At 38.5% G+C, this 23,137-nt stretch overlaps 1 protein-coding gene across 3 annotated transcripts in view; it reads right to left on the bottom strand.

The window, feature by feature from the left end:
* Tcea1 (transcription elongation factor A1) overlaps positions 1 to 23,113 on the bottom strand; it is a 29,674-nt gene extending 6,561 nt beyond the window's left edge. Inside the window, exons 1-7 of one of the 3 annotated variants that reach the window (XM_085677062.2) lie at positions 22,917 to 23,113; positions 12,983 to 13,045; positions 8,134 to 8,239; positions 6,651 to 6,738; positions 3,486 to 3,631; positions 2,361 to 2,417; positions 1,299 to 1,453 (exon numbers count right to left, since the gene is read on the bottom strand). In XM_085677062.2, coding sequence (XP_085533188.1) covers positions 1,299 to 1,453; positions 2,361 to 2,417; positions 3,486 to 3,631; positions 6,651 to 6,738; positions 8,134 to 8,239; positions 12,983 to 13,045; positions 22,917 to 22,979 — 678 coding nt within the window. In that variant the 5' untranslated portion in view covers positions 22,980 to 23,113. Of the gene's footprint in view, positions 1 to 1,298; positions 1,454 to 2,360; positions 2,418 to 3,485; positions 3,632 to 6,650; positions 6,739 to 8,133; positions 8,240 to 12,982; positions 13,046 to 22,564; positions 22,769 to 22,916 lie in introns of those variants that run through there. The other 2 variants (XM_048420724.3, XM_048420723.3) reach the window with 2 other exon arrangements.
* Positions 23,114 to 23,137: the final 24 nt, after the last annotated feature.

Here is a 23,137-nt window from a genome sequence, read left to right as displayed (position 1 = left end):
GTGGCACTCAGAGAGGCAGAGACTGGCAAATCTCTGTGAATTTGAGTCCAGCCTGGTTCACAGAGTGAGTTCTAGGACAGCCAGGACTATACAAAGAAACCCTGTCTAGAAATACCCCCACAAAAGAAACTGCTTTAGCTAAAAACAAGCAAACAAACAACAACAACAACAAAAAAAAACCAACCAAATCAAAGGTACTGTGTAGACTTCAGCTCCTGGCACAAGTGGAGCATAATCAGGGAGATGTGTATATGAGCGAGTGTCATACCATCCAAAGCCATGTGTTTAGTGGATGTGATAATGATACATACAGAAAAGTATTTAAATAGATATTTAAAAATATGTATACACAGAAGTGTATGCATGTATGGGTTGAAAGGATTTGCTTGACATAAATTCAAAAGAATAGAAAAAAAAGGATGATTTAAAAAAAGGATGAAAAGTCGGGTAGTGGTGCTGCACATCTTTAATCCTAGCACTCAGGAAGCAGAAGTAGGCAGATCTCTGTGTGTCCCAGACCAGCCTGGTCTATAAACTGAGTTCCAGGAAGCCACAGCTATGCAAAGAAACCCTGTCTTGAAAAACCAAAACAAACAAAAGGTGAGAAATACTCAATAGCAGGAGGAGGTGGAATTGAGGTGATGGATATATGGAATCTGACTACACTTTGTTCTCTGCTTTGTGGACATTTTAGAGTTTTTTTAGTTTGTTTTGTTTGGGCTGAAACAGTGTTTCTCTGTGTAGCCCTGGCTATCCTGGAACTCTCTTCGACGACCAGGTTAGCCTTGAACTCACAGAGATCATAATGCCTCTGATGTCCAAGTGTTGGAATTAAAGGTGCGTTCCACCACCACTCCACTAGTATTAGATATTTTAGTACGATTTTAAAACAAAATTTCTTAAAGATAGCAAATATTATATTATAATATAATATAATATTATATTATAGTATATAGTATTATAGTAATATATATATTATAGTATTATATAATATATATAGTATTATAGTATTATAGTAATATATATAGTATTATAGTATTATATAATACTATATTAGCTAGTTAAAAAGTCAGGATTACTGTTGATGATTAATAAAGCCAGCAGACTGTAGATGATGGGTTGCAGAGATCTAATGCATCACAGAGAACATCTGGACAGCTCAAGACAGAAGGAAGAAACCGACAGTGGAAATGGAGCAAGTGATCTTGAAGTTCTAATATATACATTTATCACAGTTGTTTCCGAAGCAGTTTCGCACATGAGGCATTTACACAGCACTTCCATACAGAGTTGCTCACCTCTGCTGTCATCCTAGCAAACAGGTCAGGAGGAATATTCCCACACAGCACATTTTTCCTTAAATTTGGATTTTTTGCATCTTTAAGATTTGATATCCTACTTCGTACTCTGTTTTTGTATTTCATGTCTGTATTCCTTATTTCTTGATATATAGGTACTTGGCCATTAAGGAAAAAAGATTGTTATAAAGATAACGTTTTTTTTTTGTTCTGCCAAATTCAAAATTCTTAAATTTTCTAAGCAATTCACAAAAATGTTTTCCAATTTAGAAAAATAATACTTTCAGATTCCTTCTTCTGTAATTGGTCAATAGTACTTATCTCTACAACTGTTGACTCAGTGATGCTTTTTAAAAATGTTTAATGTCAGAAGCAAGCATCAACACGATTTCAAAGAGGTACTGACATAACCCAAGTTATCAGATATTTGAAAGAGTTCTAAAATCACACAAGTTTTTAACTTAAGTCTGAATCCCACTAAGGACCTTAAAATCTATGAGCATGGCCATAACTCCCTTGGAGGTCTTATGCGAGGAGAGCACCCAAGGCAACACTAGAGACTCATCTCATCTACCAGCTCAGTGAGAAGATGCTAGAGCAGGCTCTTCTACACAGAAGGCCAGGTCAAAGCAGAGCCCAAGGCCTGGAGGGGCTCATATTTTACAAAGGGCAGTTCCTCAAAAACAACATTTCCATCTTACACTGCCACACATGCACTCCCCTTGCAGTCTTTTCTATGATGCCTGGCATGAACACATGTTCTGGCAGAAGGAACAGGAACTATGTAGTCTGAGGCCCTCCCACTGAGTGGGCCTCTTATTTTCCCTGCCATTTTACACAACTAAAATTCAGATGCTACACTTCCAATACACAAAGGCTGAAAAAATTACCATTAATCATATGCTGTTTAGTTTTAAATGAGAGAAAAACAAATGTAAACAGGAATGTCTTTCTCCTTCCTAAAAAAAAGTAAAGAATAAACCTCTGACTTATATAGAAGGACAGGGACAATTAACCTCACAGATCACTACACACAGCTATGGATGTGAACATAAAGGATATCCTCTTCAATCTGGGATCCCAGTTCTTCCTCATCAGCTCCAATAGCAATGTAGTCATCTAGAAACAGAAATGAAAAACTCATCAGAACACGATTTCTTCAGTCCTACGTGCCTCATCCACAGAATCCCTGAGTTTGTTAGGACCTTGGTATCTTTCAGCCCACTACTCCTTTCCTCTGGAACTGATCTAAGATCTGTGCTACAGTACTCTTGCACCGATGACTCCTTTTCATATACTAGGCAACTCCTCATTTCACAGCACCATAAATTCTGGGTGTTCCAACAGAGGAACAGAGAAAGAATGGTTATTAGAAAGAAATGTCTTGTCTCCCATGACATAGACTTCAACACAGAGAAGCTTCTCATTTCATCTGCCAATCATATACATAGACATACTCAGAAGACTATCACAGATGCTCAAAAGAAGGGAAAGAATAAAGAGAACTGCAAGATAGAAAAAGGGGAAAACGGAGAGGCAGCAAGGAAATTCAAGTAGAAAGGATCAAGTAAGCAACAAAACTGGTCACTCTAGCTATGCATAGTTCAGCATAACTGAAAAGAAAAAGGGTTAATTTATTTAAGATGTCAAACATTCTGCCTACCAAACTTACTTTCTTAACTTAAACATTTTAGGGATACCACATGGTATCCTCCATCAACATGGTGTTTTGTGATAGTATGAAACCTGAAAATCGTTGGCATGTGAAGTCTAAGGATTAGTATTTCTTGGTATTCCCCACGGAAAAGTAAACTGTAAACTGCTTTTTTTAACTATAATAAGTATAAAAATGAATTATTGATATAAAAGTTAAATACTCTATGCCATACTATGCCATGAATTTTAACAATTCATCTTGTTACTGCTCAACCTAAAGTCAAGGTAATGAGTTTGCAAATCTGAGATTTACACAGGAAAAGCTTAAATTAGCATGAACTAAGAAAAGTATCAACATTCTAGAAGGCTGTGCTTGTTGGTGGTGCCAGTGTCCTCCTTCCTACTGCCCTCTAAGAACTGCTATCAGCAACAAACTCCTAAGCTAAGCAGCGGGAACTATCAGCAGGAAGACAAGTAAAACACCAGCACAAAGGGGGACATGGTGTGGGGTGCGCACAACACTAAACTTACCTCCTGTCCGGAGAGCTGCAGCAAGCATCTCCCTACACTTTAACCGCACAGAATCAGAAGTGCTTGGTGCCCGAGGAAAAGATGAAACGTAAGTGTCTCGAGCGTTTGTCTCATCCCTTCTGCTGCTTACATTGCCGCTGGAACTACTAAAATACACATATATGGGTACACAGACCAGAAAACAATTAGGAAAACCTTCTAAATAGCATTGTCATTACGCTGTAAAAATCAATACTTGGGGTCTAAACGAGATAGCATTTCAGTCACCATTATGTAACAGAAATGTCACCTACATATAGACTAAACGTTTTTTAAAAATTGAATCCAACAGATAAATCTCAAGCCTTAAAAAAACAAAAACTGGGCAGTGGTGGTACATGCCCTTAGTCCTAGCACTTAGAAGGCAGAGGCAGGTGGATTTCCAGGTTTGAGGCCAGTATGATCTAAATAGTGAGTTCTAGGACAGCCAGAGCTAGAAAGAGAAAGCCTGTTCCAAAAAACTGAATTAAAAACAAAAACAAATATTCTGATCTTATTTTCCTTTAAACATTAACAGCAACGATTTTCTTTTCTTTTTAAGATAGAGGCTCACTGCATAGTCCTGGTTAATCTGGAACTATCTACGTAGATCAGGTTGGCCTTAATGAGAGGCCTTCCTGCCTCTACCTCTTGAGTGCTAGGATTAAAAGTAAGCACCCATCACAGCCAGCCCTATACTTTTTTTTAAACAGGAAAAAGTATACATCGAAGTTCAGCACAGTACAGAATAATCAAGGATCTTGGCTTTTGGAAAGGGATAAGGGGATGGGGCCAGAAAACAGCACAGAGTGCAGTCAAACTAGAAACAGGAAAAAACTGTTTCAAAACCTACATACTAGTCAGACAACAGGGTTCTAATCAAGACTGTAAAAAGCTTTCTTTCTAGAAATAGTGGCTTAATCTGAATAATCTAATAATTTTCTAGTCAACTACAAAACTTCAATTACATCTGACTAACTTCTTCTACTGGGCATTCACCCAAACAAGTTTTCAAAATGATTCTGTGTAATCTCAATTGAATGCGATAACAAGTCATTTTCAAAGACTTACTAAGCTGTCCATCCCTCCCATCTACTGTAGAACTAACTTGCTGTGTTTGCTGTTAAGAATACATCTGCTCCACTTCTCTCCAGGACAAACCGCTGTTAAACACCAACTGTTCACTGTGGAAAAGTTATCAGTATCACCTAACTCTAGTGAGTTTCTTCTTATGAACCATGTATTTAGAAAATTCAGTCTACACAGAGGTTTGTATACTGCTTTTCACACTCTCCTGCAAGACAAAGTTTCCCAAAAGCAAGAACTAGGATCTCATCCTGTATGTATTTTCAATGTGTAGCATGGCACCTCTAAGTAGTAAATGAAAAAAGAATTATTCATTTTTGCAACAGGGTCTCATATTGCTTAGGCTGACTTTGAACTCTATGAAGCCAAGCCTTCTGCCTCTACCTCCCAAGTATGGGGATTTCAGATATATGCCGCTATGCTCCATTTTACGGCTTCTGGGAATTGAATCCAGGCTTTGCATATGCTCAGCAGGCACTATACCAAATGAACTACATCTCCAGCTCCAACCAATGTTAAAAAACAAAACAAAACTTCTTAAATACTGTAAAGCTTTTGCTTCTTGCCTATGGCCAATACTTAACCAAAGCACTGCAACTTGCCTGTATGGGCTGATTGGCTTCACTATTACCAACCTTGTCTCTTAAAATGTGATGCCTAGGTTTAAACCACTTAAAGTTTCCCAAATTCTTGCACCAAAATGTAAAACCTTAGTCAACCTCGAATCAATCAGGTCTGACTTACAACTTCCTTTATATTATACCCCAGGCTAGTCTGGATCATCATGTTTACTCTTATGTGTTGTTCTGGATTGATGCCAGGTTTTAGCACATAAATATTCCACCTAAACTTTAAATACTAGTAAAAGTACACTAAAAATTTTTTTAAATGGCTAAATTTAGACAAAAAAAAAGCTCAAAGGCAAATGAAGTCAAGGGCCATTTGAATCTGTAATCACTACTTTCATTACCACATTCATTACTGCTCATCCTAGCCATCTTATTCAAACTTACTAAGTTTTGGCCCCCAAAAACTCACAGGGAGTGGCACTATCAGGAGGTGCGGCTTTGTTGGAGGAAGTGTGTCACAATGGGGGTGGGCTGTGTTCCCCTTTGCTCAAGCTACTCCTTGTGTCATAAGACTTCCTGTAGCCTGCAAGATGTAGGATTCTCAGCTGCTCCTCAGCATCAGGTCTCCTGCACATCGCCATGTCCCCACTATGCTGACCATGGACTGAACCTCCGAGAGTGAGCCACCCCAAACGGATGTTTTCCTTTGTAAGGGTTGCCGTGGTCATGGTGTCCCTTCATAGCAACAGAAACCCTAACTACAGCAGTATAATATAAATTATTTTGCTTTATTTTTGTAGACTTCTACTTTTCTTCTAAAAGTCTAAGAAATCTTGCTAAAATGTTTTAAAGATGGCTATACCTGTGTGCTAGTTCCATCTGACTAGACAGAGGAAGAAGGAGGCAGGATCAGAAAACCAGGGACAAAGTGATGGCACAGGTAAACAAACTAGTTAGTTTTCCCGTCTGCTTATTTGTTAACTTGACACAAGCTAGAGCTGTCTGGCAAGAGGAACCTCAACTGAAAAAATGTTTCTACTAGATTGCCAAAAGAGCAGTCCCTGGGGTATTTTTTGACTAATAATTGATATGGAAGGGTCCAAGTCACTGTAGTGTCACTATTAGTCCTGGGTTGCACAAGACGGCAGCAAGTCACAGGAAGCAAGCCATTAAATGCATTCATTCCTCCATGGCTTCTGCTCCGGTTTCTGATTTGGCTTCCCTCAATGAGCTGTGTCCTGGGATATGTATGCCAAATAAATCCTTTTGATTATGGTCTCTCCCCCCCGGTTTCCTCCTTTTCCTTTTCTTGTCTTCTTCTACTACTTTTTTTTGAAGACAGGGTTTCCCTGTTTAGCCCTGGCTGTCCTGGAACTCACTCTGTAAACCAGAGTGGCTTTGAACTCAGAGATTCACTTGCCTCTGCCTCTTGAATGCTAGAAGCCCTACAATAGCAACTGCAGCAGAAATTAATTCATATAAAGCGAGTTACCTTTCTTCTCTCGCTTCAGGGCTATTCTGTGATGAAATTGCAGGTTCTTTTTTCTTTTCTTCAGAATCTTTATCAGTTGATGGTCCATCTGCAAAATTTATCAAATTCCTAAACAGTCTACTTTTGTTAAAAATGAAAACAAAGTATTGCACATTAATAGCCTATATAAGCCAAAAACAAACATAAATAAAAAAAATCAGCCCCCAAAGAGGACACACTTTACCATTAAAATCTTCAATTTCCTACAATTGTATATAAAGTATAAGCAAACTATTATGTTAGCATCTGTATTGGGGTACTTTTTACAATACCTGTACAATTGACACTCCTAAACTGTCACTTGGAAAGAAATAGGAATTCACATGCCAATGGCAGCTGAAAGTTTAAAAGGAGAATATGCAAAGGAAAGAGTGTGGATGAATATGAACACAGCCATCCTGAAAATGAAAGCTCATGCATAGAGAACAATAGTATCTAAGTGATTTTTCAAGACGTTAAAAACATTAAAGTGCTACCTAAAGCACAGATAAGTATTTCTGGGAGAGCAAATAAAGAGCATCTTCATAGAGACCATTCCAGTATCAGTACGGTCCACTCAGCACCTCTTTTAACTCAACAATCTGTCAACAGAGTTGCAGAGTCCACACCTTTTAAGACTTAGAGCAGTGGATCTCAATCTGGGGATTGGATCTCAACATTTCTTCATATCAGATACTTATATTTTGATTCCTAACAGTAGCATTAGGAACAGGCAATGAAATAACTTTATGGTTGCAGGTCATCACAACATGAGAAAGTGTATTAAAGGGTCATAGTATTAGGATGGTTGAGAACCACTGACTTAGAGGAAAGCAACCAGACACTGTGAACAGATGTAATGAATCAATGCAATTATCATTGTACTGACAAGAAGCATTCATCTTAAGCCAATCGAAACTGTTCCTGGTCTAGGTTTAGAACATATTTAGGTCTATTGTAGAAATTATCTCACTTATCTATACTTGGCACTCTGGGGTATATAAATAACCCTATAATGTTCACCTCACTTTCTTTATAAAACAATGTAAATATATATGAATAGCAATAGATTGCAACCCATCATACAGAATAAGAATCCATAAAAGACAATGTTTTCTTACTTGAAGAGAAAAAACCAAGAATTTGTAACCATAACTATAAAGACTAGATTGAAAAAAAGTATTAAATTGGAGAAGGCAATCAGAGTTTTAAATGTCCCTCATAGAGTAACTGTTACAAGAAGTATAATAAAGTACACCCCTTGACTGGGTATGTATCTATAGTTACAACTGTCAGAGACCACCAAGTTTATCAGCCTACATCTTTCAAACAAATTAAAACAGGTCCCTCATCCCTATTAGAAAGCACTGATTTCACCAAGTCTAGATTCATAGACAAAAAAATGCAGCAGCCATTTGAGCAAGTCAGGACATCATAAATATATGCAAGCAAAGATCAATTTTACCTAATAATTTTTTCCAGGATTTAATGAGTGATTTGGCTAAAGATGTGACTTCTTCATCTGTACTCTGCTTGCGAATAGCGTTGACAGACATTCCAATTCTCGTAGACTGCAAGGCAACAACAAAGTGTCCATCAATGCTGTCCCAAACAATTCAGTATACTAATCACATTTGCTCCTTTTTTTTTCCAATTCCAGATTTAAAAATTTCAATTATTTGCATTCTGGTGAAAGTACACACATCTTCAGATCACACACTGGACTCACCAATGATTCATCACTGAGATCAACAACCTGGTACTGTGCTATCAAGGCCAATGGAGTACTGAAATGAAATCAGTCTCTCAGGGAGAAATGAGGGTGAGATGTAGAATCTACATGGACGGGTATCTGCATAAGCTTTTCTACAGAGATACCTCAGAGCACTGCCTGCAACTCATAGCAAAGCTATAAAAACAAAACTACCACCTAGAGATTAAGAGCAATCTTTATTTTTTGATCCTATGTAAGCAGCATATAATTTGGTATTAAAATGAGTTTCAGAATATAGATAAAATTTAACATGCAGTAATATTACACAGGATTATACTAGAATAACTAGGTATATAAATGTTCCCAAGAACCTTTCACCATTGAGATCATTATACCTATTTTTAAAGATAAAGAGATTGGAAATACCAATATAACCTGCTCATCATTATACTATTGCTCATAGGCACGATTAGAATTTTCATCTCTGCTTTACCATTTCTAGAATGAATGCTCTTTCCAACTCACTAAAAACCATAAATGCTATGACAGTTCAATTATGAAGAGTAAATAACAATGGTAAATTATTCAGAAGTTCAAGTTGTTAGTAGACAATATTTTAAAACAGTCTATGGAAGAAAAACACAACAAAGAAATTCTTAGTTGTTTAAAAAATAAAGGAAAATCCCTGCTGATACCTTTGAGGTACAAAAGTAATTGGTACCTAAAGGCTTCCTTCTAAATTATTAAACACTCAGCACAAAAGCAGAAGAATTTAGAATACACAGTGGGCTGCAGTAGCCTGTGTTGTATCTCTCAGAAAGCTGAGCCAAAGCAGGCGAGGTTCAACAGCACAAGAATGAAAAGGATCCCAAATTTTACACCCACCCACAATAGTTGGGGTTAACAAAGCAAATTTTATAAAACAAAAAAATCCTAATTTTGGATATATGGAGGAAATAACTTGAATTATTGAGTTGTTATGACGTACAGAATAACACACAACAGTGCTGAAAAATGTATCCTAGAAGCTCCTGCAGAAGACAGGACACAAGGAGAAGAATAAACTGTGCTGTTGGTGATGGCTGCTTAATGATCACAGGATGCTCTGATTATTAAATCAACCATTCTTCGCCTGGCACCTGCTCTAAGAATCCAGCTTTTGACAATAAACGTGCTTACATAAAGAAGAGACTATTTAGTTCCATAACAAGAAATCAGGCTGCTGAAGTGGCGTGAAAAAGAACCACAGCATGTTTCTTTTCCAATAATTAGTACACACTTGGGAAACTGGAAGAAAGCAGGGGATGGAGACCAAGGGGAAACTATCATAAACAGGTTGTCTAAAAAGTGGTCTGTGACACTGAAGCAGAGACATTGCCTATCATCTACCAAGGTTTCTGTTTAACATCAAGCAGAGGAGAAAAGGCAGGGAGGAAGAAGGGAGGACTCTGACGGAAAGACAGCGTGGTGGGACAGGGAGCACACTCAGGAACTGACTGCACATCTAGACCAAGTTCTGGGGACAGAACACAAGCCTTGTATATGGTAAACAAATGCTATATTCCAAGTTGAGTAATTAAAATTTTTGATATAATATTTTGCTCATGTTTTTCCCTTCTGTAACTCTTCCCAGATGTTCTCCACCTTCCTACCCAACTAACTTTGCTTTTTCTCTCTCAGAAAACAAAACAAAACACAAAACAAAAAAATTGCCCAAGACCCACAGAAGTAAAAATCAAGGCAAACAGGCAAAAGACTAGTAAGACCAAAAGTGACAGACAAAATGAAATTTAAAAAATCCACAAAAATACCAGAGTTCATTTTCTATTGGCCAACTACTGGATATGAGGCCTGCTCTGGAATGTGGTTGGTATACCCAAGTCAGACTCCACTGGGAGGAAAATGATGTCCCCTTCCCTCCAGGTACCAGCTGCAGATAAATTCTCGGCTAAAGTAGAAAACTGTGTCCACTTCCCTTCCCTTCTCAGGGCGAGGCCCCCACCTGGCTTGACCCTGAACATGCTGTCAGTCTCTGCGCTAAGTTAGAATGTGCATCTGTCCTGCTGTGTCTGCAGTCATCCATCCATCTGTGGTTCTTAACAGTCTTTTCACTTTCTCTACCAAGCCTTGAGAAGGGTTTAATGAAGATATTCGGTTAGGACTGAGTACTCCACAATCTCTCAATCTCTACACTGTCCATTTGTGGGTCTCTGTGTTAATCACCATCTATTACAAAAAGAACCTTCTCTGATTGGGTTGAGTGAAGTGAGGAACTGATGTGTCACTGAGAGTTATTTTAGTAAAGAGTCCCTTTAGTAAAGTAATAGTATTAGCTTTTTTGCTAGGTATACGACCTATTTAGTCTCAGGTCCTTGGCCACTTTATTAATTTCAGATATGGGTTTCATCTCATGGAGTGGGCCTCAAATCCAACTTTAAAAAAAGTGTTTAGTTACTTACTCCCGTAACATTTGTGCACTATTTTTTTTTACAGTATATTTACAGACAGGTCACAGGATTTATAGCTGGGTGATACTGCCTTTCTCCTTCCGTATCATACAGTGGACTTTCTAGCACCATGAATAGTCAATAGGACTGAAGCTTCTAGTCAGGCATCAGCTCATTAAGTAAATGCCTTCAAGGTTCTCAGCATCAGGTTCTTGAGAGCAAACCAATAGCACTGGCAATGGCCTGTGATGCTTGAGGATCCACAGGAGCCCTTTGGTCAATGACTCAACAAGATGTAATGCGTTCCTGGCACTGCGGTTTGACCTGACAGTAAAATGTTAATCTGCGGCACTGTCTCTACTACTATTTGGCAACTCCATTTAGATGTCATCTTGCCCCTAGCTCTTCCTTGCCCTGAACTAACCAATAATTATGCCACATTGCTCCCTCATGCTATTTCTGCTGAGGGAGAACATGAATATCTTTGGAGACCCACTGTGTGAAGGCTTTCTTGAGCTCCCAGATTAAGCGGTTAAACTAAGGAATCAACTTCCGGGGCTGCAGAGATAGTTTGTTGGTTGAGATCATTTCCTGCTTTTGATGAGGAACCAGGTTCAATTCCCAACATCCAGATGGAGGTTCCCCAGCTATTTGTTAACTGCAGTTACAAGGGATAAGAACTTCTCCTTCTTCTGGCACATAGTGCACAGACATACATGTAGGCAAAATATCTATACACATAAAATAATAAAACTTCACAAAACAGTGAACTTCTTTCTTCTCTGCCCCATCCAGACTTTAACTGGGTACCAACACTGCTGCTTTTAAATACAATTTCTTCTCCTAGTTTGTGAGCTCTAGGGAGACAGATCTAATTTACTGACATTCACAAACCCAGCATAATTGTTAGCCATAATAAAAATATAAGTATCTATTATATAATTATACTAAAGAGAAAAAAATTAGAGGTGGATTAGAAATGCAAACCCTATCTGGCCTCCATACTTTTATAACTCTATAAATCTCTTAACTACATGCTGAGATTATTAAGATTATTTTCAGTGTATTTTCCACACACAAGCCTACTATTACTCTTTGCTAGAAAGTATTACACCGAAGTAGAGGTTAGGTAGTAGCCCTCCCCGCAAGACTGCTAATCATAGAACCCAGAAACTCAACTTCATAGCTAGCTTCCGTTCCTGTCTGCATGTAAAGTTCTTTTTATTTGGTTTTGTTTCCACTACAGATCCTTTTGGCCATCTGGTGAAACTTACATATTCCTCAGAAGTGCTTTAAAGCACATTAAATAAAACCCATAAGATAGCAAAGAAAAAGCAACTATATTTTAAGTACAGTAATACTCTTGCTTTTTTATTAAAACATTAAGACAAAGTGAGGGACATAAGCAGCCATCAGGATAAATAAAGGAATTTTAATACATTTGCAAAAGTATAAGTTAACAGTAATGAAAATATTTGTGATTTCTTTTACAGTCATAAATGCTACTAAAACGACTCTAGTTTTATTGTCTTTATAATGAGCAATATGCTCAGTTTCAACTAGACATTCCTGAACATAATTTTCTCCAGTGAGGTTCACACACCTTTCTAATTCTTGAATTCTGACTTAATGAAACAGAAACACCAAGGAAAAATGCTCATGAAAAGTAGAAAAGGTTACATTCATGTTATTGACCATACTTACTTTCTTTTGTACAATTTTGACTTATTTTTCTACTTTAGATGGTACACTGGGACTTTAGTACTCACTCTACTGACATCAACTGTCTGCATGCATGGCTGACGCTGGAAAAGGGAGAAGAGTGATGACTCGCTGTTATCCCTACACTAAGCTACAGAGCTGCTGAAAGGCCAAACCAGCGCCAGGAAACCAGGGGCACCCCTTACATTGTAAGAGCTCATGACCCCATAACCTTAGAAAGTTCTTTGAGGAACACATACATAATTTATATTTTACTATATACATATATTTAATCAATGGCAATTGACTGATTAATGTTGACATCTTAAAAAAAAGAATGGTCTATTCTATAAAAGGATAGATTAAAAGCATGTTATTGATAATGAAGATGACCCATTATTATTATTTTGGCAATTACCATTTTAAACACTGTGATACACAGAAACACATACCTGTAATAATTCCAGAGTCATGGGAATATTCTTAAGCTCTTTCAGCAAATCCAATGCACCAGCCTATAAAATAAAACAGGTTCATATTGAATCCCCATGGAAGTAAAACAAGGACTAGCCAAATAACAACTTACAATGGCTCATCTACTCATTTGAGTACAAAGACACATGTATGTATGTACATATATACATCATCTTACAACGGAGATTAAAACATCAGAGGGTCATAATACCTGCTTTCTGAACTATGACTAGCGCTTGTGAAGTAATTTTGAATTGTATTTTCACAGTATTTGTTCAAATGTGTCTCCTCTGAAGAAATGTAAAATTTCTTACTGTAATGAACAGCTGCTACAGCGTCTCAGTGCTTATTATCCGTGCACATGGAGAGGAGGAGGAGACCCCCGAAAGGTCTCTGTGAACCCTAAAATACTTCATCAAAAAATTGTAAGACTTCAAGATCCAGCTTCCTGGTTCATGCTGGTAGAAAGAACTCTGGCTCTTTGTGTGTTACAAATTGCTTAACAGCAACTTAGACCTGAAGTGTCCCTGGAGCTGGGGTGGTGAATATACCTCCACCATGTTGGACTGGGCGTAGCCAAAAAGCAAAGCAATCTTAGTTATGAAGCATTTAGAAAAAAAAAAAAAAAGTGCCCCTGTTCAGAAAATGATTGCAGATACGCAACAAAGACAGATTCAGATGAAAAAGACCTCTGAATGTGTCATGGTGGTGGATAGATGTACATAGCCTTGGGAGAGAGAAGAAAAAGAGTATAGACAATTACAAAAAGAAGTAGGTTTAAAAAAATAAAAGTTTTTTTTTTTAAAAGAGACAATAAAAGAGTACAGACAGCCACAGATTAAAGGAGTAAAGGAAAATAAGCCCTGTAAAGATGGAATATACACAGAAAGTCTGGAATATGTATATTATTGTGTGGTTTTTTTTTTTTTCTTTTTGGACTGCAGAGAGACCTTTGATTCTGGGAGCTGCCTTGTTAAACAAGCATAAAGGTATCTTGACTTCAAAATTTGAGTCTAAGGATATATTACTTTGGAAAAGAGGTTCTGCTTTTGTTTCCACTGGAAATGAGAGTCTGGATTCCTTCCAGGCTAATGTAGTTTGATGAAGACCCCCGAAAGGTCTCTGTGAACCCTAAAATACTTCATCCAACAAACAGAAGGAAGTAGTTTGGAGAAAACTAAGTCTAAATTCCCAAAATGATTGTTTATAAATTTTTTTTCATTTAAAGGATATGATATAGAGATGAATACTTTGCATTGGTATGGATCTTGTTTAATTGATACAAATTTAAGTTCAATTTTGCTATATGTATATTTCTATTCTTGCTTAAGGTATTATGTTTATACAGCTCATTTATAATTAAAAATTACAAACTAACAGTCATTTATAATAGTCAAACTTGTAGTCATGTTAGGTTTTCTAGATAGAGATATATTTCAGTTAGATAATCTTTGAATCTTTCAAAGACCTACAGAATATGGCATTTAGAATGTTTTAAGAATTTGGACTTTTCTCAACAGTGAGACATGTCTGCTTCTGGTAGCACCAGTTACTTCAGAGAGGCTGATGGGCAATAAAGAAAGTGTTAGGAAGTTTGCCTTCAATGTGACAAGGCTAGTCATTTGGGCAAGAAACTCTTGCCTGAACTGTTTGATGGTATGCTATATGAACTGGACATTCAGGACCCACAGAAAGGTGATGGCTGAACATTCCAAAAGACAGTATTGTCCTTCATGTTTCATGGAAGAAACTGACAGACATTCTGCAGGACACAGAAGAAAGCGACTGAACAGTCATTCCAATTTCCTGCTGCATGGAAAAGTCTACCAGATATTATGGGCCTATAGGCTAAAGATGGATGCACCAAAGCTACAGAAGAACTCTGGATCCAGGCAGCAAGGTGTTTCTGTTAATTCTAAAGTTTTGGAAGTTGCTTACAATGCACCTTCTGGGGTCTCTGAAGAGTTGAAGACAGTTATAGTTTTCCTTAGGTATGAGAAAGGATAAATTAGATATAAAACTTTAGATACACAAAGATAGGATTGATGACTAGTATTATAACTGTAATTCTTGCTTGATACCTCTTTTATTAAATGTAATCTTAATATGTTAAAGTTAAAACGTTTTTTAATTAGACAGAAAAGGGGAGATGATGGGGGATTCCTCTCTATGCTGTGAATATGTTTTATTACCATTGATTAATGAGTAAAGCTGTTTCAGAATGACATAGTAGAGCAAAGCCAGACGGGAAATCCAAACAGAGATGTATAGAGAGAGTAGGCAGAGTCAAGGAGATGCCATGTTGCTGCTGAAGGAGAAGGACCCAGAAACTTTCTGGTAAGCCACAGATGAATAGAAATTGGTTAATTCAAGATGATGAGCTAGCTAGAAATACAGTGCTGTAATTAATAGTTTCTGTGTGATTGTTCAGGTCTGAGCAGTTAGGAAATTCTCTGACTACAATCTACTGCCAATTATCATCTGGAGTCAAAAAGCTCCTACAGGATGAAGAGGCAACAAAGCCCATGGAAGGAAAAGAAAAAAATACAAACTCTAGCATTAACGAAGAATAAAGGGACAACAGTGCCACCTATAGCTTTTGGCCAACTACTATCCCCTGCCCCAACACACACACACACACACACACACACACACACACACACACACACACACAAAACTGCTTCTTCCCTCACCCCCCTTGTTTTTTGTTTGTTTTTTTCAGACAGGATTTTTCTGTGTAACAGCCCTGGCTGCCCTAGAACTCACTCTGCAGAATAGGTTGGCCTTGAATTCACAGAGATTCTGCCTGCCTCTGCCTCCCAAGTGCTGGGAATAAAAGCATGCACCACCACCAGCTGGTGAAGACAGGGTCTTATTAGATAGTTCTGGATGGCTTGAAATTCCTTATGAATACCTGGTTGGCCTCCAACTCAGAGATCCACCTGCCTCTGCCAAAGTGTAAGGATTAAAGGCATGTGCTGGGCACACTAGTATTCACTTAATTTCATTTCACATAAAGCAGTCATTTAATCATTTGAATAATGCTCTATATTTCAACAGTGTGTGCGCATACACAGAGGAAAGTTTAATTTGTATTTCCATGTGTGTGGGCTTCCTTGTGTGTGTCAGAGAACACTGAGAGGTCTGAGGTCAGGCATCTTTCCCCAGTCCCTCCCCATTTATATATTCAGGTAAACCTCTTGCTCAATGCAGTGCTCCAGCTTCCTCCAGGATTCCTTGCGTGCACCTTCTGCACTGGGATCACAAGACAGCTACCAAATCCATCTACAGGCTTTTAATGTAGGTTCTGAGAAAAAGAACTTCAGTCCCCATGCTTTACCTGCTATCCTATTTCCTCTGCTTGCAAGCGAACAAACATACACACACTTAAGCTACGGAACATTTCCTTTTAACTCTTTTATCTTTTGCTTACTGAAAAACAACTCTTTTAACTATGTATGGTAATACACATCTTTATTCCCAGCACTCAAGATGCTATGGCAAATAGATCTCTACGAGCTGGAGCTTGGCCCTACATAGAATTCCAGGCCAGCTAGGGCTATGTAGTGAGATACTGTTAAAAACAAACAAACAAAACAACAACAACAGCAACAGCATCAAAACTAAAGAATTCTTTTATTTTTATCATATATTGCCTCTTATATACATAAAATGGAAATGTGAATAAACAAATAGGCTAAGGTGTTATCAAAGTACTTCATATTCAGAACCAGACATTTATAAATTACTTTTTGACTCAGACACCATGTACAAATTACTTTTTGTCAGACACCACGACACATAACCTGAATCCTAGAACCTGGGATGCAGACAGGGAAGCTCTTTGAAGGTTCCAGACCAGTCAGGATTACACAGTGAGCCCCAGTCTCAAGAAACAAAAATAGAAAAAAGTTGTATCAAGAAGACAAGGAATGGGGTGATGGCACTGGTAGTGTGGTGACAAATTCTGACATCCCAACACTGGGAGACTAAGGAAGGAGTATCTCAAGTTTAAGGCCAGCCTGAGTCACACAGGAACACCTGTCTCAAAACAGACAGACATGAATGTAATAAAACACTCTGTGAAAGAATCCATAAGAAAACAGGCTGGTTTTGCAGCACAGAGAATTGTATTTTAGCTCCACTGTTTCTATAACTACTTCCTCAGGGCCCAATGGAATTCCAGGGTATCCCTGATTTTCTTCCAAGCTTTGAAGTCAGAGAACGACTTTCAAGTGTTGGTTCTCTGCCCCCACTTAGGGTTTCAGGGATAGCACTTGGGCTAATAGGACATCTCATCTGCCCTGTCTTCACAAGTTTTGACATTCTGCTATAAAAGTATACAGTACACTGTAGAGTCATCTGGCCAACTATATATGTAACTCACGCTGCCTTCCAAACTCTTAAAATATGAAAATAATGCACCTTACAAATCAATGAAAACACAGCATACCTTAGAACAATAAAAATCCCATACCATAGTGCATGCTATAAAAAGAAGCAAGGACTTTAATACTGTATTTCCTTACAAACTTTTAAAGTATTTGTACACATGCATAGGTGTTTTGGCTGTGTATGTGTCTGAGCACCACACACATGCGTAGTGCATCTGGAGGCTAAAGGAGCATGTTGAATCCCCTAGGACTGGAGTTACAGCCAGTTGTTATCCACTATCTGGGGTACTGGGAATCAAATCTGAGTCCTCTGAAAGAGCAACTAGTGCTCTTAACTGGGGCATCTCTCCAGTCCTTTGTACTGTTATCTTTAAAAAATAAATAAACAAATAAAACCAAGAAAATATTTCTAGTCATGATTATTTGAAGTCATCCTACATCAGATCTGACCTTCCAGAATAAAAGAATATTAGCATCTCTTCTGAAAACATTAATATGGAACATTTTACTTTAACCATAAACTTGAAAGAAAAATTATGAAATAGATTATTATAAAAGATTTTAACAATTTGTGGCTTACAGATCCTTTTTATGTTAAAATTCTGTATACTTCATACTTATAGTGAACTAAATACAGTGAAACTTTGTTAGAACACTGGTCTAAAGTTCAACATTAAGTTAAAAAAAAATTTCTAGGGGCTGGAGAGATGGCTCAGCAGTTAAGAGTACTTGCTGCTCTTGCAGATGACCCAGGTTTGGTTCCCAGCAATCACTCATGTGGCTTATAATCACTTGCAACCCTGTTCCAGGGCACCTAACATTCTGGTTTTTATGGATACCTCCATGCATGTGGTGCACACACATACACTCAGAATTACACATATATATGTAAAATATATGAATAAATATGTCTTAGAGAATTTCTACAGCATTTTTATCAGTACTAATGAGGTTTCATCATTTATTGTGTATATGTCCCACATCCTCCAAATCAAAAACTCTCAAAACTAACTAGGTTAAGAAATTCATTTCACGGCACTTGCTAGTCTCAAGAGGTGCAAAGCTAATGCATCTACATTACCTCACTTAATGTTTTGTTTTTAACCTCATTTAATGCTAAGGGTACTGTATTCACTATAGAAATGTTAATGCCTCATTACTAGGAGCTGCCCAAATCCCTTTTAGGATTATCACATAATACACCATGAGGTATCATAATATCTTGTCAATCTGAAAAATTCTGGAATTCTCAAGAGTCCAAAGGCTTTTAACAAATGGTAGATCTATCTGTAGTCTCTATTTTCAATCACATTTTTCTTCTAGCCACATCTTCATGGACTTTCTGATCCATTTCAGACTACAGATCAATAAGAGGTTAACAAATCAAATTTATAGGTGCTTCTTAAAAGTAGCACCTCTCCTAAGCACACATGCCATGTCATACAGAAAGCTGATTTTAAAAAAATATCAGTAATACAACACATGATTTAAGCCATTTTCCAAGTAGAGACAACAGAGTGACCTTAACTTGCCTTTCTGTTTCTACTGAGACCTTGGGGGAGAAGAGGTTTAGAAGACCAAGGCTGTGACAGGAGGAAAGGGAAAGTGACTCAACTATACTTATTTTCAACAAGTACCACGTGTTCCAACCAGTTAAGATGAGTATTAACTCAAGGTTCTTTACAAAATAAACTAAGAAGAAATGAATGAAAAAGTATGATTATATACTAATTCAGTGACAACTTATCTTTGGGAGTTACTGTGTACCAGCAATTGTGCTAAGTATTTCAAAAATTTATATATGTATAATAAATTTTATGTGTATGAGTGTTTATCTGCAATGTATTGTTGTGTGTGCTGCCTGTAGAGGCCAGAAGAGAAAGTTGACCCTCGGGACTGGAGTTACAGTTAATTGTAAGCCCCCAATGTGGGTGCTGGGAACTAAACCCAGGTCCTCGGCAAGAGCAGGAAGTCCTCTTAACAGCTGAGCTATCTCTTCAGTCCTTCAACAGACACTCTTAATGCCATATAAAAAGTTCCATTCTGTATGAGCACATTGCAGTAAAAGACAGAAATCCCTTAGGATTTCACAGAATTTCATTTTATTTTATGATGGAGATTGAAGCTAGAGTCTCTTACCAAGCTATACACCCAGCCCCAGGGATTAATACAAAACAAACAACAAAAACCTCTACAGTTTGTGCTCCAGAACAACTGTGTTTCCCATTCCTCTGGCCCACCACTGACAATTGTGCTCTGAACTTACTACGGCACAAAAGCTGCATTCTGTCCTTCCCAGTCACCTACCTCCAGCATCAAGTCCATTGCAGCATCATGTATAGGTAATGATGCAAGAGAAAGAAAGATTTGACTCTCAACTTCCAAAGCCACATTTAGATTACGGAACTGACTGAAAAATAAACTACAGCTATCACACTATTCTATTACATTTTTAGTGCTCTTATTGTTAACAGAGGTGCTTTTTACAAAATACAGTATTCAAACTTCCAGGCAACCTAATTTATATAAAACTATAGGATTCAAATATTCTTCTTCTCCACAAGCAAAAAGAGGAGGTACAAGGGACTTACAGTGAAGAACATGTGCTGTATTACCCCCTGACCTAGACTTTAATCCATACTCTTGTTTTCTAATTTTAAAATCCTTTTCCAGCTTTTAACACACTGAAGAGAACAACACAGCTCCTAGGAGGTAGATGAAACGGTCAAGTACACAGTGAAATAGTAAAGCACAGAAACACCGGCACAAGACAGTGTGGTGGGCAGAGTAAAGGCCCCATATAGATATATCTCAAAACAGACACTCGTAAGTCCAGTAAATATGAAAAAGGTGCACAGAGCATTTCACTAAAGAGTAATTTAAAGGACAAATATTAACAAGAATTGGAACAATATGAGATCAAGACAGTCAACCACTACTGATGGCAATGTAAAATGGTATGAGCCACTTTGTGGGAGGAAAAAAAAGAATTACTTTTTTTTTTTTTGATAGTTTCCTAAATAGTTAAGTAGATTTGGGGTGCAGTTTAATGGTACAGTGTTTGCCTAGGCATCCAGACCCAGGATAAAAAGAAACGTTACCCAGACACTGCAAGGCTCAGTACTTCTACTCCAAGGTATATTCCTAACAGAAATGAAAACATGCCAACACAAACAGACATAAGAATATCTTAGCATAGTTTTTACTACCTAAAGTGGAAACAGCCTAGATGCACATCAAAAGATAAACCCAAATGTGACATAAGTGCTAGTACAATAAAATACTATTCTATAATAATGAAGAATGAAATATTAAGAAGACATGACACAGATTAGACTTTAAAACACATACAGTAAGCGAAGCATGGTGGCATGTATCTAGGGTCCCAGTCAGCTACTTAAGATACTAAAAAGAGAATCAGGGAGTTCTTAACTGGTCAAGACAACATAGTGAGACCCTGTCTAAAAACAAAACAAAACACTACAGTAAGTGAAAGAACTAGTTAAATGATGTCACATCCTCTAAGAGTTCATTGATACGGAATTTCCAGAACCAGTAAAGACACAATGTACGTAGTGGTTCCAAAGATGTTTACATTTCCCAAGTTCTCCTTTATAGAATGGGACTACTAAACCAGCAAAACAATCTGAGTAATAAAAACTGGTAAGATTTATAATTAGTGGATTTAGAGGAATACATGGCTCAAAGTACCTGCTCAATAATTGGTAGCTGTTTTTAATTAAGTGATATCTACTCTACAGCTTTATTAAAATGAAACGATATTTAAAAAGCAGTACTTAGATTTGTCTATTAGTGACAACTATCATACTTCAAGCAGTTTCCATTTTTATGGTCTAAAATAACTTAAAAATAGCTCCTATTCATGCCTGTAATCACATTTAAGAGGAAACTGAGTCAGGAGAATCACATGAGCCCAGGAGTTCTAGGTCAGCTACCAGCTACAGAGCAAGACCCCATCTTTAAAACAAAACAACACACACACACACACACACACACACACACACACACACACACACACTGGAGGTTGGGAGTGGGCAGGGTTATGGGCCAGGACTTTAATTCCAGCACTAAAGAGGCAGAGGCAGGCAGGCAATCTCTAGCAGTTTGAGGCCAGCCTGGTCTACAGACTGTGTTCCAGAAAAGCCAGAGCTATTCAGGGAAAGCCTCAAGTTGTCCTCTGACCTATGCTTGCATGCACACACATAAATAAAAGTTAATGTTTTTCAACTTTAGAATTCATGGAGAAAGAGTTGTCATTCTGACCTTTCTCTCTATTTCATCAGCCTGTTTGAATTTCAGAGAACAGGAAAATGAAAGAAAAAGCAATTAAAAGAACCAGCTCTATCTTTCTTTCTTAAGGCGAATTTTCATACTGGTTAAGGTTGTGCACTATCAGAAAACAGACTCGAGAATTACTTGAAGTTTGTCCTGACAGATTAGGAAAAAGAAATTACCCAGTTAATAAGTTTTTCCTCCTGAGAGCTTTGCATGTAGCAAACTAGGGACCTCCAGGCAGAGGAAAGTTTTCCAATTTAAACTAAAAAATTAAAATGTTCAACCTATCATAACCCAAACTCATCTCTTGCAGCAAGGAATGAAATGGCTCAATCAGTATAAACGATAAATGACACAAGTTAATATCTGGAACAGAAAACAAACAGGAAATAGCTGAAAATAAAACAAAATTGCAAATGCAGATTAACAGGGCATGAAATTAAATGCCGCGCAAACGCACCTGTTGAAGAAAAAGAGGAACAAGGATATCTGAAGTCTGAATTATTCGGTATTAACACTAATTCCTAAGCTGGCAGTGAGTGGAAAACCAGCTAGCTCCTGGCTCAACCACAACTACACAGTACTTAAGCTTACAAAATGAATATACTCACAACTGTGTCCTAGCTACAAAAGAATTCTGCACGGGTTTGTAACTCTAAAGCGCTGCACACATGTAAGCATTCCCTTACGGCTTTAATTTCATAAACGGGAACAAATGATTTCTAGCACTTTGATACTGAAAATGTGCCAAGTGAGGAAGGATGAAATTCAGGTGTGAAGCAAAGGGATGGAAAAGGGGCACACACAGGGGATCGCCTAACACAGACGATGTCACCGGCCCGCCACTAACTCAGCACCACAGTCACCCACCAGGGGCCAACGCGGGGAGTGTGGTTTTTAACCGTGGCGGTCTTGCAATCGCACCCAGGCCTACTTGCTAAGAGACGGCGGGCTTTCTGTGTCTAATCGCGATGCGGGTGTGAGGCGGAGCTGGGATCAACACACTTTTACAGCCCGCCTGAAACGGACCGCGGCACCCCGAGAAGCCGCGGCCATCGCGCCTTCTCTCAGCCGGCGAGGGCTTCGCTCCTGGGCTCACTGCGGACGTTGTCAGCACCGACGTGGAAGCCGGAAGGGCCCGCGGCCCGGCCCTGACTGGCTGGCTCCGCGTGGGCCGGGGCCGCGGTCTCGACCGCGGCCTGCCCGGGACCCGCCCGCTCACCGCGTTCTTCTTCTGCACCATCTTGTCCATCTTCTTGGCAATGCGAACCACCTCATCCTCCATGGCTCCGGAAGGCCTCCGCTCGCCCGGCCGCAGCGGACGAAAAGCAGGAGAAGCGGCGCGGACGCTCGACGAGTCGGGAAGCAAACAGCTTAGGCCTTCCTCACGGACCGGGCCCGCGGCGGCGGCGGCGGCAGCGAACGCTCCGCCCCCTAGGCCGC

This window comes from Myodes glareolus, chromosome 16, assembly GCF_982192425.1.
Source record: "Myodes glareolus chromosome 16, mMyoGla1.1, whole genome shotgun sequence".
Lineage (NCBI taxonomy): Eukaryota > Metazoa > Chordata > Mammalia > Rodentia > Cricetidae > Myodes > Myodes glareolus.
The sequence above is the reverse complement of the archived record's forward strand: the minus strand, read 5'-3'. Positions and strand labels throughout refer to the sequence as shown.